The sequence below is a fragment of the Zootoca vivipara genome, chromosome 6 (genome assembly GCF_963506605.1).
Source record: "Zootoca vivipara chromosome 6, rZooViv1.1, whole genome shotgun sequence".
Taxonomy (NCBI): domain Eukaryota; kingdom Metazoa; phylum Chordata; class Lepidosauria; order Squamata; family Lacertidae; genus Zootoca; species Zootoca vivipara.
This window is the reverse complement of record NC_083281.1, coordinates 4,030,859-4,048,101: the sequence shown is the minus strand read 5'-3', so window position 1 is coordinate 4,048,101 and position 17,243 is coordinate 4,030,859. Positions and strand designations below refer to the sequence as shown.

The following is a 17,243-nucleotide window of genomic DNA, read 5'->3' as shown; positions in this document are numbered from 1 at the left end:
ACAGCATCTGTCTCTAGGCTTGACCTCTTTCGGCATCATTCCTGAGCACGAGACTCTTAATCTCAGGGTCGTGGGTTCGAGTCCAACATTGGGTGAAAGATTCCTGCATTGCAGGGGGTTGGACTAGCTGATCCATGGGGTCCCTTCCACCTCTACAATGCTACGATTCCATGATCCCCCAACTTGGCTGGATACGAAATGAGTTTATAAAGTTGAGGCATCTGCTTTGGAGTGCTGGAGGAAGTGGCAATGAAACACAGGCGCCTTTGGGTGGCAGGAGCGAGCCGAGTTTGGGAGGCTGAAGCTGGCAAGCCACACTTTCTCAAATAGAGGTCACCGGGATGTTGTCTCTCCAGGGCGTGGTCTCCGAGCATCCTCGAGCATCCTCCACCAGAGCAGGAGCGGAGGACCGCTCCGGAGGGAGAAATTGCACTCCACAATGTGAAACTTGGACCTCACCAAAAGGAAGGCTGAAGCCCAGGTTTGGAAAACTGCCGGCATCTGCATGCTGATATTGTGGGGTTTATTTCCCAAATATAGACACTGTTGTTGTAACTATTATAATTATTGGACAGGAGCAAACAAGGGCCGTATCTTTTTCTTGGATACCTGGCAAAACACGGATTCCCACGCCAACCCTAGGAGCAATCCTGGATTTAAAGCAGTAAATTGAAACTGGAGTGGGGGGGAGAGAGAGAGCGTTCCTCTCTGGGTTAAACCCCCCCCACACACACACCTAAAAATATTTGCAATGGCCTGGAGGGAGGGTGGTTTCGGACAGCAGCCTGAGGAATAGGAATAACTTGACTCGTCCTACTCTTCCAGGTTGGTGATTATTATTATTATTATTATTATTATTATTATTATTATTATTATTATTCCTCAAGGTGATCCCCAGGATGTAGAAAAAGACAGAAACTTTGTCAAGAAGCAGAAGACACCCCGTCACCTTAACTGGAGGTGGCCAACACTGGCATGGGTGAGAGTGCAGCGATTCTCAGACACCCCAAAACCTGACCCTCAAGGTGTATCTCTAAAGGCAAAGACTCGCTCACCCTTTTTTGCAGGAGGCAGCTGGGGGCCTCGTGCAAAACGAGCGTGCAACAGGAAGTAAGCAGTGTGCAAGGAGCGTGTGAGGCGGCCCAAGGGGCTCCATCCAGCTGGCAGAGGAGCGGAGCAGAGGCCCACCTGCCACCCTCTTGCGTGGAGCTGGAAGCAGAGGAAGGAGATTTGAGGACGTTTATTCTGATCCTCCCAGGATAATCCTGGAAATTGCTTTCCCATCTCCGCCTCTCCCTCCCCGCCTGCCCATCTGCGATGTTTTAAGAGAGGAGGGGGGAAGAAGGCCAAGCGAAAAACCAGCCTCATCTCCGGAAAGGACCCTCACCTCTGCCCCAAAGATGCCCACCTCAAAGCCTCTAGAGGATGAGTTCTGGATCGAGGGATCCCGCAGGGATGCAATCCTTGAGGATTTCTACATCATGGGCCCGGAACTTGGCAGGTAAGGGGTGGCATCTATAATTCCTTCCAGCTGTTTTATTATTATTATTATTATTATTATTATTATTATTATTATTATTATTATTAGCAGCAGCAGCAGCAGCAGCAGCAGCATGCATGACACTTTGGAGAGCCCCAAGCGGGTGGGAAGCCATCTTATGCTGAAGATCACTGGTCCATCTAGCTCAGTACTGTCTACACTGGCTAGCAGTAGCTGTCCGGAATTTTGGGCAGGCTTACGTGGAAATGCTGGGAATTGCACCCGAGACCTTCTGCGTCCAACGCAGGTGTTCAAGCACTAAGCTGCAGCCCTGCCGTGTGAGTTGCTTTGCTGTTTGGAAACTCACTGTAAGATTCCAGGCCTCATAGATTTGAATACAGGACTGGTTTTAAGTTGAAGCGTAACACGCCTTATACTGAATCAGGCTATTGGTCCATCTAGCTCCATACTGTCTACACTGGTGGGCAGCAGCTCTGCAGGGTCTCAGGTGGATCACTTTTCCCAACTTTGCTACGAGACGCCACTGGGGATTGTACCCAGAACTTCTGCAGGCATAGCAGCTGCTCTGCCACTGAGCTGCAGCCTTTCCCCTAAAAGAGAAGCAAGATTCCAGTCCTCATGTTTCCGAATAAAGGGCTAGTTTTAACAGGTGCCTTAAACTGAGTCACTGCTCTACTTATTATTATTATTATTATTATTATTATTATTATTATTATTATTATTATTTTGCATATCACCCTTCATCTAAAGATCTCAGGGCGGTTCAAAGCATAAAAACACAAAGTGCAGAATAAAAACAAGAACGAAAACAAAGCAAACCAATAAATAACCCTCCCCTCCAGAATATTAATCATCCCAAGACCTGGTTGAAGAGGAATGTTTTTGCCGGCTCCCAATGCCGGATTGATATATAAGCTAAACAAGCTGTAGCTTTGGGCCCCACTCTCTTGGGGGGCCCTCAAAAAAATTAAAGGGGAAAAACTGGATGTACATTTCCAAAATATAAGATAAAAAAACAAATAAAATAAAACCTATATACGGCAACAGTGTTTTGTGTTGTGTAGGCTCCTAGGATGTAAGTCATGGGCCCTGCCTGCTAGCCTGCTCCCTAAAATATCACTGGTTTGCTCCTTTCTATATATAGGGTGCCTACATTCTGCATGGATTGGTTGCATGGCAACATGCGCAAATGGCTTGAGATACCTATTAGGTCCATAAATATAGCATATAGCATATATTCAACACAAAAAACAGCGACAATTTGTTGTTGACAAAGGACAGCTGGACCTATAAAGGGCCCCATTACCTTCAGTAGCTGAGGGCCTCATCAAACCTAAATCCTGCCTTGAGCTTCTCCTATGTTCCTATTTAAAAAGGTAAAGGGACCCCCTGACCATTAGGTCCAGTCGTGACCGACTCTGGGGTTGCGCGCTCATCTCGCATTATTGGCCGAGGGAGCCGGCGTATAGCTTCCAGGTCATGTGGCCAGCATGACAAAGCCGCTTCTGGCGAACCAGAGCAGCACATGGAAACGCCGTTTACCTTCCCGCTGTAGCGGTTCCTATTTATCTACTTGCATTTTGACGTGCTTTCGAACTGCTAGGTTGGCAGGAGCTGGGACCAAGCATGTTCCTATTTAAATCCCCTTTAATCCCAATCACGAGGACTGGGCTGTTGCTGTACAGTGATACCTTGGTTATCAAACGGGTCGGCTCCCCAACAAATCAGCTCCCGAATAAGGGAGAAATGTGGGAGGGGATGAAATAAATAGGACGTCCCTGTTTTCATTGGAGAAATGTGGGAGGGTATGGAGTTATGCGACCCCCCCCCCCAAGTCAAGGACATAAATAACTATACAACCTTTAGAAGACATCTGAAGGCAGGGTATAAATAAAAATAATATTATAATTATGATGGAATAGGCTGACCCTATTTTCATCAGAGAAACGTTGGAGGGTATGAAGTCGCGTACTCTAACCATGAGCTACGGCCCTGCCCCAAGGACCCTGTAGTACAAAATTCGATGGCCCAACAAAGTGAAGCTTTCCCATTGGGAAATGGGGCAGAGAATGTGTGTTAATTTCACGTACGGACTTTGGGCCAGGACATAGCAGTAGTAGGGGGGAGAGGCTGCTGGAGGGGGTGGCCTTGCTTGGGGGAATGCCAGCTACCCCCAACCATAGTTTTAAAGGGAGATTTTAACCTTTTACTTGTGGGAAGACAAAAGGAATAACGGGATCCAGGCAGGATTCAACTGAATTACTCATGCAGTTAACGGGGGGGGGGGCTCTCTGGGTGGGTGGGGGTCCTTCTCCCCCACCTCCTGCCCCACTCAGCGGCAGGAGGGAGGCCTAAAGACAGCAGGGCTGCCTGGGCACATTTTGAAGCTAGTGAATTAATCCTGTCAAAAGAGGAAGCAAATGGGGGGGGAGCTGCCCTGAAGCCCAGAACTGAAAACTACCTGACGGCACATTGAAAAGATGTAACAAGTTTTCAGAGGGTCGTTGATTTGTAGGGTTAGGAGGGACCACGAGGGTCATCTAGTCCAACCCCCTGGAATGCAATCTTTCCCCCCACCCTTGATAACAATTTATCAAAATTCAAAAAACAACAATATAAAAACAAAACAAATCCATTCTAGCAATTCATATCATAAATCTTAACTAGATGGACTTCCCTCCACTCCCCCGCCTTGGTTCCATTGTATTACCTTATTCATGCATGTTCCTAGAGCCTTATATTCTTAATAGTCCAATCTTAAAACCTTATTTGTACAAGTGGCATCTGAAAGTTCTACCATTCTTGGGCAAGGTGATTGAGCGAGTAGTTGCTGAACAACTCCAGGCACGCCTGGAAGAAGCGGACCATTTGGATCCCTTCCAATCGGGATTCAGGCCTCATCATGAGACTGAAACTGCCTTGGTCGCACTGGTTGATGATCTCCGGCGGGCTAGGGACAAAGGTGAGAGCTATTTCCTAGTTCTGCTGGATCTCTCAGTGGCCTTTGACACCATTGACCATAACATCCTTCTGGACTGTCTAGAGGGGCTGGGAGCTGCGGGCACTGTTAGACAGTGGTTCCGCTCCTTCCTTCTGGGCCGTGTTCAGAAAGTGGTGGTGGGGGATGTGTGTTCAGACCACTGGGCTCTCACTTGTGGGGTGTCTCAGGGTTCCGTGCTCTCCCCCATGCTTTTTAATATCTATATGAAGCCGCTGGGAGAGATCATCAGGGGGTTTGGGCTGGGTGTTCATCAGTATGTGGATGACACCCAGCTCTACCTCTCTTTTAAATCAGAACCAGTGAGGGCGGTGAATGTCCTGTGTGAGTGCCTGGAGGCGGTTGGAGGATGGATGGCGGTTAACAGATTGAGGTTGAATCCTGACAAGACTGAAGTACCGTACTGTTTTTTGGGGACAGGGGGCGGGCAGGTGTGGGGGACTCCCTGGTCCTGAATGGGATAACTGTGCCCCTGAGGGACCAGGTGCGCAGCCTGGGAGTCATTTTGGACTCACAGCTGTCCATGGAGGTGCAGGTCAACTCCGTGTCCAGGGCAGCTGTTTATCAGCTCCATCTGGTACGCAGGATGAGACGCTATCTGCCCACGGACTGTCTGGCCAGAGTGGTGCATGCTCTGGTTATCTCCCGCTTGGACTACTGCAATGCGCTCAACGTGGGGCTCCCTTTGAAGGTGACCCGGAAACTACAATTAATCCAGAATGCGGCAGCCAGACTGGTGACTGGGAGCGGCCGCCAGGACCACATAACACCGGTCCTGAGAGATCTACATTGGCTCCCAGTACATTTCCGAGCACAATTCAAAGTGTTGGTGCTGACCTTTAAAGCCCTAAACGGCCTCAGTCCTGTATACCTGAAGGAGTGTCTCCACCCCCATTGTTCAGCCCAGACACTGAGATCCAGCGTGAGGGCCTTCTGGCGGTTCCCTCACTGCGAGAAGCAAAGCTACAGGGAACCAGGCAGAGGGCCTTCTCTATAGTGGCACCCGCCCTGTGGAACGCCCTCCCATTAGAAGTCAGAGAGATAAACAACTACCTGACATTTAGAAAATACCTAAAGGCAGCCCTGTTTAGGGAAGTTTTTAGTCTGTGATATTTTAATGTATTTTGATGTGTGTTGGAAGCCGCCCAGAGTGGCGGGGGAGACCCGGCCAGATGAGCGGGGTATAAATAATATATTATTATTATTATTATTATTATTATTATTATTATTATTATTATTATTATTGTATAAATCTATTAACAACCCTTTAAAAATATGCATTAAACATTTCCCTTTTTTAAAGAAGAACAATATCCCTCTATTTGGGGGGAATCAAATTGCCCAATATGTCCTGCATAGTTCACTACCAGTAATTAGTTTTTACCCATCTTATTGGTGGCTCCTTCCTTCTGTAGGGATGCAATGCAGGCATCTTTCACCTAGTGTGGGACTTGAACCCGCGACCCTGAGATTCAGAGTCTCACGCTCTACCAACTGCGCTTTTGTTGTTTAGTCGTGTCCGACTCTTCGTGACCCCATGGACCATAGCAGGCCAGGCACTCCTGTCTTCCACTGCCTCCCGCAGTTTGGTCAAACTCGTGTTCGTAGCTTCGAGAACACTGTCCAAGCATCTCATCCTCTGTCGTCCCCTTCTCCTAGTGCCCTCCATATTTCCCAATATCAGGGTCTTTTCCAGGGAGTCTTCTCTTCTCATGAGGCGGCCAAACTATTGGAGCCTCAGCTTCACGATCTGTCCTTCCAGTGAGCACTCAGGGCTGATTTCCTTAAGAATGGATAGGTTTGATCTTCTTGCAGTCCATGGGACGCTCAAGAGTCTCCTCCAGCACCATAATTCAAAAGCATCAATTCTTCAGCGATCAGCCTTCTTTATGGTCCAGCTCTCACTTCCATACATCACTACTGGGACCTTTGTCGGCAAGGTGATGTCTCTGCTTTTTAAGATGCTGTCTAGGTTTGTCATTGCTTTGCTCCCAAGAAGCAGGCGTCTTTTAATTTCGTGACTGCTGTCACCATCTGCAGTGATCAAGGAGCCCAAGAAAGTAAAATATCTCACTGCCTCTATCTGGCTGCCTCCAACTGCAGTATCCTGGCTGAAAATCAAGCTACCAGGAGCCCCTTTCAGCCCGACGGGGCCAGAGGGAAACGTGGGCAGGCTGGTGGAAGCCAGCTTGACCCTTGCGGGGTAGCCTGGGTTCTAAACACACTCAGACACACACACACACACACACACACACACACACACACACACACATCCTCTCTATCCAGGCAAGCAAGAGGCACAATCAAATCTCCAAGGCCACATTTCCAGTCAGGCAAAAATATTCAAGGAGGGGAGCAGACAGGGTTGGTGAGGGCTGTGGCCTGGGAGAGTTTTGAGGGCCAGGCAGCAAGGTCTGGAGGGCCGCATGTGTCTGAAATTGTCTTAATTCTTTCCAATCAATCAGACTTTCTTTGACCGTCAGTCAGAAATAAACATTTATCCATACAAAAATTAAAACATCAAACATCTAAAGGAACTTTAAACTTAAACCGACAATAAGAAATAGGATATACATTTAGACCCATGTCAATGCTGTCAATTTAAACAATCCACAGGCCTGCACTTCATTTATGATCTCCTTTTCCCACGACGATTGGAAATCATCCCTCAATATCAAGGGGGCCATGCCCACCAGGTTAAAACATAGCTTAAGCCATAGTCAGAGTTTTGCCTTCAAGGCCACATACCAGAATGCTTGCCAACTAACCTCTAATCTTGTGACCACACCTGCTACAGAAGGGGGTATCCTAAGGATGGCTCTAAGAAATCGTGATTGGATAGATTCCAATCTGAGAAAATTCCTATGGGTACCCAGGGAAATGCCCACCAACAGGAGGGGAAGGACTTTCATTTGAAACAGTCTCAAGGCAACTTTCACTGATTGAGCCTGATTCTTAGCATATAGCGATCTAATCATCATGGCTGCTTTAGATGCATTTGTTGTTATATACTCTCTATGAGCCAGAAAGGACCTATTTGATCGAATTACCGGTACTTGTCCCAGATATTTGAAACGGTTAAACTCCTCCAATGTAGTACGATTAATTGACCACGAGTGAAATTTTGGTCGGACGGAGAAGACCATAATCTTGGTCTTAGCATAATTAATTAGGTTGAAGCTCATGCTGTACACAATATTCATGGAGTGCTTGTAGCATTCTCCTCCCCTTTGATTTTCACAACTAAGGCTGCAAAACTCTGCATAGGAGTCAATCCCATTGCGCTCAGCAGTCAAGAAGCACTGGTTCGCATTCTGCACCTCTGGATGCGCATGCCTGTCACCAGAAACACGCCTGGGCGGATGTCTCACACCCCGGCAGAGCTGCCAAGGCCTGCTTTGAACTGACAATAACAAATCATAAAACAACTCTTGCTCGCTTTTTTCATTAATTCGAAGAGCATGCACCCTCTTGCCATTTTTATCCACAACCCTGCAAGACAGGTGAGTCTGAGAGGCTTGCCACACCTAAAGCCACACCCTGGGATATTCATGGCTGAGTAGAGAGATTTGAACACTGGTCTCTCTCAGGTCATAGCCTGACAGTCTAACCACTACACAACACAGATAGTAATGATGTTTAGCAGGATTTTTAGTTTCCTTGGGTGGTGTTTAATCACTTGGTGAACATTCAAGCGGCGGTGGCGGTAAATGCGTTGGGTCTTTCAGAAGCTCCCGGCCTGCTCTTTTAGTAAATACACATTGAGATGTGTTTTTAAAACGCTTATATTTGGGGGATATTAATCCTGATCAGTGCAGTGGCTGTAACAGAGCCGTTGGGTAAATCCTTAATTAGGGACATAGAGTCTCTCTCTCTCTCTCTCTGCCTCTCCCAGGGCGGGAGGGAGAAAAAGCAGATTTCATTTCACTGTTTCATTGCCTTCCTTTCAGTCTTGCCACCGCCTCCTTGGTGCATGCTCAGCCAAATTGAACAGACACCTTTGCCTTTGTTAATTTCCCATCTGGCTCATGGGAGTGAGAGAAGAACAGACACCTTCACTTAAGAGTTTATCTGCAATTCTGCAAACGCCCTTCCTTAAGCATGCCACTCCTCTATAGTCCCGGCTCCAGCCCCCCATTCACAATGTGCAAGGTTGCTCTGCTTGCAAAATTCAGCTTCCAAAGAATTGTAGGAATGTTCAGGGTGGCAGAAGAGGATATATTGTTTATTAATATCCTTCCTAACTTGCACTAGCAAGTTCCTTTATGTAGCAGAGTTACTTCCCCCTTTTTTAATATGCACAGCAGATAGCTGGTTGCAGGCTCGTGTGAGCCTCTCACTATTTTATACAACTCAGTGTGTCTCAGACTCAATTGTACGTTCCTGGTAAGTTCCCTTGAATCCCTCTTAAAAGAATAAAGACGCCACAATCTTATTCAAAGTCAATAAAAGAAGTTGACTCGCATCATCAGTTCACAGTTGGATCCCTGAAGGCAGACTTGGTTACAAATATGTACATGTGGATCTACCCCATATGGGGGAATAATCCCAGTGCTTCTGCCAGCTGAGAGCTAGCAGAGCAGTCCTAGCTAAAAGCTGGTCAAGCGAAGAAGGAAGTCAAAAAGAGAGGGAGGTGTGTTGCGTGACTCATCCTTTTGTTACCTGGTCAGGTAAGGTCACGCCCACCTATCACATGCAAAAGGCAGGGAGCTTCAGCCAGGAGGAACAGGAAGTTTCGACTGGCTGGACCAAACAATCCCTCGCATGTCTTCTCTAGCATTACAAGGAATGTTGTACTTGACTGCCTCTCATGGATCACATCCTACAAGAATTTCAACTTACCTATCTTCTTCGTCTTATTTTTTTTACCCCCCTTTATAACTTTCCATGCGCAGGGAGAATATGTCAGGTGATTCTCAGCGTAATGCATGAAAATGTGTCTGCACGGACAGTGTGGTGTAATGGTTAAAGTAGATGTAACCAAAGTGAGCAGTACTGCCCCCTGGAAGGCAGTGGAATTACCTCGTTGGACACTAAGAGGCTTGGGAGCAGCAGAGGAGCGTTGGAGGTGTAAATCAGACTTTAAAAATCTGAATTAATGTGCTATTAATTGTTACTGTTTGGAATTTTGCTGTCCTTAGTGGGTTGTGCAAAAGCACTATCCTGAATGTTTTTTTATAGGGTAGGGTGTGAGTGGGGATGAATTTATGGAGCCCATGGAGGCAAAAAAGTTAGGGAACAATTGAGTTAGAGGGTCAGGCTAGGAATTGAGAGAGTCGGGTTCAAAGTCCTGCCCAGCCATGAGGCTTGCCAAGTGATGTTGGACTGGTCCTAATCTCTGAGATCTCCTACCTTGCAGGATTGTTGTGAGATTAAAGAGGAGTGTGGAGGTAGAACCCTTTCTCTGATTAAATCAGCCTGCTATTCTGAATTCGTGGCCTGGATCAAAATTCTAAGAAACAAAAAAACCAACAGCCAGTGGTCAGAATAAGTGCAGCTTCAAAAGGTTCTGGCTGCTGTTTGGATTCAAAATCGTGTTCAACTGTATCCAAAAAAAGACAAAAACATTTCCCTCGATCGCAGGATCAGTCACATTACATTTTGTGCAACGTGCTAAGAGCTGCTCAAATGCATCATGTGAATAAGCAACTTTCCAAAATCTATAGTCGGACATGAGGACCAGAAGCTTGCTTTATTTTGAAAATGCCAGGAGTTCCGTGGCAGATCCGCTGCCAGTTAGTGAGCTCGTTGAACTAATGCAAACCTTCCAAACTCCCTGGTTTAAACGGGATGCTTCCCCTGAAGGCGTCCCGGGATCTGCCTTTGTCCCAGGGCACCGCGATTTCATGGGGCCCGAGGAAGGGGCGGTGGAAGAAGGCAAGCACTTTCTGGACTCCAGGAAGAAGGCACGAGGCTCTGAGGCAATCCTGGAATGCTCCTGGCTCCTTCCCAAAGCCCATCCGGCGGGAGGGCTCTCGCACCCTGTCAGAGCTCTACTGCCTCCTTCCCAAAGCTGGGCAAACACTTATCAGGCTTGGGGAAGGAGGTGCAAGCCCACATCCTGAATTTTACCAGCGAATGTTGGAGGCAGTGCCAGATTTACGTATAAGCTAAACAAGCTATAGCATAGGGCCCAGTGGGGCCCCCCAAAAAATTAAAGAAAAAAACAACTGGATATACATTTCCAAAATATAAGATAGAAAACAAATAAAATAAAACCTACATCCAGCCACAGTGTTTTGTGTTGTGTAGGCTCCTATGATGTAAGAAATGGACCCCACCTGCAAGCCTGCTCCCTAAAATATCACTGGTTTGCTCCTTTCTATATATAGGGTGCCTACATTCTGCATGGATTGGTTGCATGGCAACATGCGCAAATGGCTTGAGATACCTATTAGGTCCATAAATTACCATATAGCGTATATTCAACAAAAAAAAACAGCAACAATTTGTTGTTGACAAAGGACAGCTGGACCTATAAAGGGCCCCATTACCTTCAGTAGCTGAGGGCCTCATCAAACCTAAATCCTGCCTTGAGCTTCTCCTATGTTCCTATTTAAATCAGCCCTTTATTCCGAATCATGAGGACTGGGCTGTTGCTGTACAGTGGTACCTTGGTTATCAAACGGGTCGGCTCCCAAACAAATCGGCTCCCGAACGCCGCAAACCCGGACGTAAGTGTTCCGGTTTGTGGAAGTTTTTCAGAAGCCGAACATCCAATGTGGCTTTCGCTTTAGCGCAGGAAGCTCCCGCAGCCAATCGGAAGCCATGCCTTGGTTTTCGAATGGTTCCGGCACTCGAATGGCCTCCCAGAACGGATTAAGTTTGACAACCAAGGTACCACTGTATTTGTTTTGGAAATGACCACAGCCTACCAATCAGTTCAGACAATGCTGAGCTAGCTGGGCCAGTGGCCTGGCTCAGAACCAGGAAAGCTCCTGTTGCTCCTTCTCCACCAAAGATGGAGTTTCGGGCATTTTGTCAGCATCTGACGTCAAAGTGAATTTTGCTTATGTTGCTGGAAATTTACAGAGATGTGGGCAGGAGGAAATTGCAAAGGATCTGGGGAGGGAAGGGGCAAAGTGAACACAGCTAATTTTACTTTCCCATCCACCTGCTGCTGCAGATAATGAGGTTCGGTGGAACAGTTGCCAAAACCAGGCTATTATTAGTGAGAGGAAGTATATCTGGTACAGATTCCAGAGACGCCGCAATTTCCACCATCCTGCTGGATGTCAAGAGCGGCTGTTTCCTACCATTTCCATTTCACTTTTAATTTGCATGTTGCCTTTTCTATATTGCTGCAAGGCGGTTTGCAGCAACAAAACGTACAACGAAGACCACACACCTTATAATAATCTGATCCGATACAAAAAAGTCTGAACTTTAAAATGGAACAGCTTATATCAAATAAAGAAATATCCAAGAATCCACTGGGGTACGGTAGTGTGCAATAGAGTTAACTCTCAAGACATCGGCAAATAATGAAACAGAAACAGAAATTCACTCATAAGTTACAATAAATAATTACCAAGCTATGATCTTTTCTAAAACATTTTTTGATTCATTTTCACTTTTAACGTTTATCATCATACATAAATCATCAGATCTCAAGGAAATAAAACAACTACCTGACTTTTAGAAGACATCTGAAGGCAGCCCTGTTTAGGGAAGTTTTTAATGTTTAGTGTTTTATTGTGCTTTTAATTCTGTTGGGAGCTGCCCAGAGTGGCTGGGGAAATCCAGCCAGATGGGCGGGGTATAAATTAATGAAGTTTTGACCAAACTGCGGGAGGCAGTGCAAGACAGGAGTGCCTGGCGTGCTCTGGTCCATGGGGTCATGAAGAGTCGGACACGACTAAACGACTAAACAACATTATTATTATTATTATTATTATTATTATTATTATTATTTTGGTGGATATGCAGGTGTCCCTGGCTGCACCTCAGGAAGCCAACTCCCAGGCAGTGCGATGCACGAGCCGCTTCGCTCCCCCCCCCCCCCCGAAGCATTTCTTGTCAGCCTGTGCTGATCAGCATGTAATCTCCACGTAAACACAAATTTGCCAATCTGCTCGGGAGGGACGGAGGCTGTAAAGTCCCCAGGCCTGGGCCAGACGGGGTCCCTTTCGGGCTCCAAAGCCGCTTAAAGGTTTAGAGCTTCTTTAGCATTGCGGTTTTTAATTAAAAACTGTTTTAGCAAAGTCAAGCCAGAAGCACGCATGAGGACTGGGGGCTGGTCTCTAAGTCCCTTCTGCAACCAGTTGTGTGGTTCCACAATCCCAGGAAAGGCCAAACTTCCCCATCCTAGTGCCGCCCCCTCCCCAAAAAGTTTGCTGGGTCAAAATTTGAATTTGGCGGTGTAGTTCTCCAAATGCACATACAGTGGTACCTTGGTTCTCAAACGCCTTGGTTCTCAAATAACTTGTAACCCAAACACTGCAAACCTGGAAGCAAGTGTTCCGGCTTGCGAACTTTTTTTGGAAGCTGAACGTGCTCCGTTTTGAGTGCTATGCTGAGGTCTGTCTGTTTTCGCTATTTATTTTGTGTTTTTGCGGCTCTTTTTTTGTTTTGTTTTTGTGACTGTGTGGAACCCAGTTCAGCTACTGATGGATTGATTGTGTGACTGCAGTACATTGTTTAGTGATTTTCCATTTTATGGATCGATGGTCTCGTTAAATAGTAAAATCCATGTTAAATTGCTGTTTAAAGGGTTGTTTTTAAAATTCTGGAGCTGATTAATCCATTTTGCATTGCTTTCTATGGGGAAGCGTGCCTCAGTTGTGGAACGCTGTGGTTTTGGAACGGACTTCCAGAACGGATTAAGTTTGAGAACCAAGGTGCCAGTGTATAAGGGGGAAAGTGTGCACTGAAAATGCATGTTAGTGGAATGTGCTTTCCACAAACGTTTACATGAGTCAAAACGTGCTTGTTGGGGTAAGTGTGACTTGACATCGACACCTGTAAAATTATGCCTGGCATGGAAGAAGTGGGTAGAGGAAAGTTTTCCTCCCTCTCTCATAACACTATAGAACTTGCGGATGAAGCCGAAGGTTGGAAGATTCAAGGGCAGATAAAAGAAAGCCTCTCTTCATGCAACCCAATGCTAACCTGTGGAACTTACTGCCACAGGAGGAAGTGATAGCCACCAAGTTGGATGGCTTCAGTTTTATTGTTAATTAATTTGAGGGTTTTTCTTCCCCTACGATCAAGTGGTATATAAATTTTTATAAAATAAATGAATATAAATAAACACCTCGATGTGGCTTCTGACCATTCCCTGGTTGGTCATTTCACCCATTGGGAACAGGATCTATTGCTTATGTTAAAAAAAGAAAGAAAGAAAAAGAAAAAATCATTCTGCATATACATTCTTTTTTGGGGGGGAATGTGTGATCACCTCTCTCTGTCCCCCGTTTCTTTAGGGGAGCCACGTCGGTGGTGTACAGTTGTGAGGAGAAAGGAAGTAACATCCAATATGCTGCCAAAATATTGAAGAAAACGGTAAGTGCTAATCCCATCTCTCTCCAAATGAGGAAAGATTAGATGAGGCTGCTTGTTCTTTGCAGGGATTCCCCACCCCACCCCGAGGTCAGAGTGGGACAAACAGGGTCTAAGACAGGGGTCAGCAACCTCGGGTCTATTGGCCGGATGCGGCCCACAAAGGCCGTTTATTTGGCCCACGGGCTGCCCGTGAACTGAGCTGCCCGCTCGCCAAGCCCCCTTCACACTACGCTAAACTGGCGCAGCGCGGCATGGGGACTCACCGAGCGGCGCCGGAAATGGGGCCTGCGCAGACACCGGAAATCACGTCTGTGCATGCCCAGACGCCATAAATCGCTTCTGCACAGGCACGATTTTCGGCAGCTGCACAGCTGCAGAAGCAATTTCCAGCACTGCAGACATGCGCAGGCGCCATTTCCAGTGTTGCGCTGTGCCCGTCCATGGGAACGATCCAGTCCAAGGCCGGATAACCTTACCGACGCCTGGTCTAAGAGAAGGGAGACCTGGGTTCAAATCTACACTTGAAGGTCACTGGGTGATCTCAGGCCAGTCACCATCTCTTAGCCTTAGCTACCTTGCAGGGTCATTTTTAGGATAAAATGTTGGGGGAGTGGAGAACTGTGTGTGTTGCCCTATTTTTTTCGGGGGGTGAGTGGGATATGAATAAACTCATAGTAGGCCAGTATCTTAATACAGTCTTACCTTGGTTCTCAAACTTAATCCGTTCCGGAAGTCCGTTCCAAAACCAAAGCGTTCCAAAACCAAGGCGCGCTTTCCCGTAGAAAGTAATGCAAAATGGATAAATCTGTTTCAGACTTTTAAAAGCAACTCCTAAAACAGCAATTTAACATGAATTTTACTATCTAATGAGACCACTGATCCATAAAATTAAAGCAATACTCAATGTACTATACTATAAAATAAATAAGACAGTATTGTAGATGATAAAAATTAAAAATATTGTTTTCCTTACCTGCACTGATGATAGTGATTGTTTGGATGGGGGGCTTTTATCCATTTCTGCAGTCACACAATCAATCAATCAATAGCTGAACTGGGTTCCACACAGTCACAAAAACAAATTAACTGGAAAAGCCACAAAACGCAAAATAAATAGCAAAAACAAAAGTGCCAAACTTAATCCATTCCAGAAGTCAGTTTAACTTCTGAAATGTTCGGAAACCAAGGCACGGCTTCTGATTGGTGCAGGCGCCCCGAAAACAATAGTCGACAGCCGCATCAGACATTTGGCTTCCGAAAAACGTTCGAAAACTGGAACACTTACTTCCGGGTTTTTGGCATTTGGGAACCAAGGCGTTTGAGAAGCAAGGTCCCACTGTATAATAAATGACTGCATACGGATTTCAGCAAACCTTCACTTTCCAACTCAGCAGTGTTCCAATCTCAGCTGTGATTTTTCCAAGGCATAGAAAAAGGAGGATAAGGAAGTGGTCCTGGGACCTGGGAGAAACCAGGGTTCAAATCCTCCCAGTAGGCCATGAGGCCACTGAGTGACCTTGGGCCAGTTGCTGTCTCTCAGCCTGGCCGTACCTACCTTGCAGGGTTGGTGTGGGGTACAACCACATTGGCTACCTTGAGGAAAAGGTGGGATATAATTGCAACGATAATAAAAGAAAAACAATTATTACAAAAAACAACAACAATACCTTATGTGGCAGCTGTAAGAGTGCCAGATCCTCCGACTGAAGCGGCCGAGCAGGCATATACAGTGGTGCCTCGCTAGACAAATTTAATTCATTCCACGGGTCAATTCTTATAACGAAAAATTTGTCTAGCGAATCCCATAGGAATGCATTGAAATTTTTTATTTTTTTATTTTATAAATTATTTTTTGCCGGAACGGAACGCATTAATTGAATTTCAATGCATTCCTATGGGAAACCGCGATTCGCTAGTCGAATTTTTCATAAAATGAATTCGTCTAGCGAAGCAACCTCTGCTCGAAAATCCTTTCGTTAAGCGAAAAATTCGTCTTACAGGGCGTTTGTCTAGCGAGGCACCACTGTATGAGGTATTATTAGTTATATACCATTCATATGGTCAATATGGTTTCCAAGCACTTTACAGGTGGAAATTCCATACGTGATTAAAAGACACAGTAACAAAGAGATTGGGCATTAAAGCACCCGGAAAGAAAATATGTTAAAAAAGCATTAACGAAGCAGTGCAATCAGAAATTCAATTTCGGGGGGAATGGTGGGGGGTCCTTGAGTTGCACTCTATTCTTCGCTTTCAGATCGACAAGAAAATCGTCAGGACCGAAATCGGTGTGCTGCTGAGGCTGTCGCATCCGAATATTGTAAGTTGAGCAGAGTTGGTGAAAAGTGCATGGTGTTTGGGAGAGAACGGGTGTGTAAGAGTGTGAATGACCTGGGGGGTGGGAGAGAGTTCCGCAGGTCAGGGGCCTACCACACTAAAGGTTTGGACCCTAAAGGCTTGGGCGATCGAGATGGAGCCTTAAAAGCCTTTTCCAATAGGAGAGCCTCTCCATGCCCTTTTCTGAACCTGGCAAGACGGAGGGCTGTGGCATAACAGCAGCAGCAGCAGCAGCAGCAGCAACATACAGTATTTATACCCCGCCCATCAGGCTGGGTTTCCCCAGCTGCCCTGGGCGGCTCCCAACAGAATATTAAAAACACGATAAAACATCAAACATTAAAAACTTCCCTAAAAAGGGCTGCTTTCAGATGTCTTCTAAAAGTCAGATACAGTAGTTGTTTATTTCCTTGACATCTGATGGGAGGGCATTCCACAGGGCGGGCGCCACCACCGAGAAGGCCCTCTGCCTGGTTCCCTGTAACCTCTCTCTTCTTGCAGGCAGGGAACCACCAGAAGGCCCTTGGAGGCATTGTCTGGGCTGGACAATGGGGCTGGAGACGTTCCTTCAGGTCTATAGGGCCATTTAGGGCTTTCAAGATCAGCACCAACACTTTGAATTGTGCTAGGAAACGTCCTGGGAGCCAGTGTAGGTCTTTCAGGACCGGTGTTATATGGTCTCGGTGGCTGTTCCGTCACCAGTCTAGCTGCCGCATTAGTTGCAGTTTCTGGGTCACCAAAGGTAGCCCCACGTAGAGCACAGCAACTGAAGCTCAATTTCAGACAGCGCTTCCCGGATGCTTAATGCTGCCTTTTGAAAGGCTGTGATTTGGGGCTCCTTGCAACCGGAGGGTCAGTGTCCTTCGTGACTGGCTGGTAAATCCTGTACACAAAGACTGTCTC

At 46.4% G+C, this 17,243-nt stretch overlaps 1 protein-coding gene across 1 annotated transcript in view; it reads left to right on the top strand.

Moving 5' to 3' along the window:
• Positions 1–908: 908 nt before the first annotated feature.
• The window catches only part of LOC118086017 (calcium/calmodulin-dependent protein kinase type IV-like), a 49,332-nt gene continuing 32,997 nt past the window's right edge, over positions 909–17,243 (top strand). Inside the window, exons 1-3 of the mRNA XM_035117220.2 lie at positions 909–1,501; positions 13,925–14,003; positions 16,261–16,323. Of these exons, the coding sequence (XP_034973111.2) occupies positions 1,401–1,501; positions 13,925–14,003; positions 16,261–16,323 (243 nt within the window). The 5' untranslated portion in view covers positions 909–1,400. The remainder of the gene's footprint in view (positions 1,502–13,924; positions 14,004–16,260; positions 16,324–17,243) is intronic.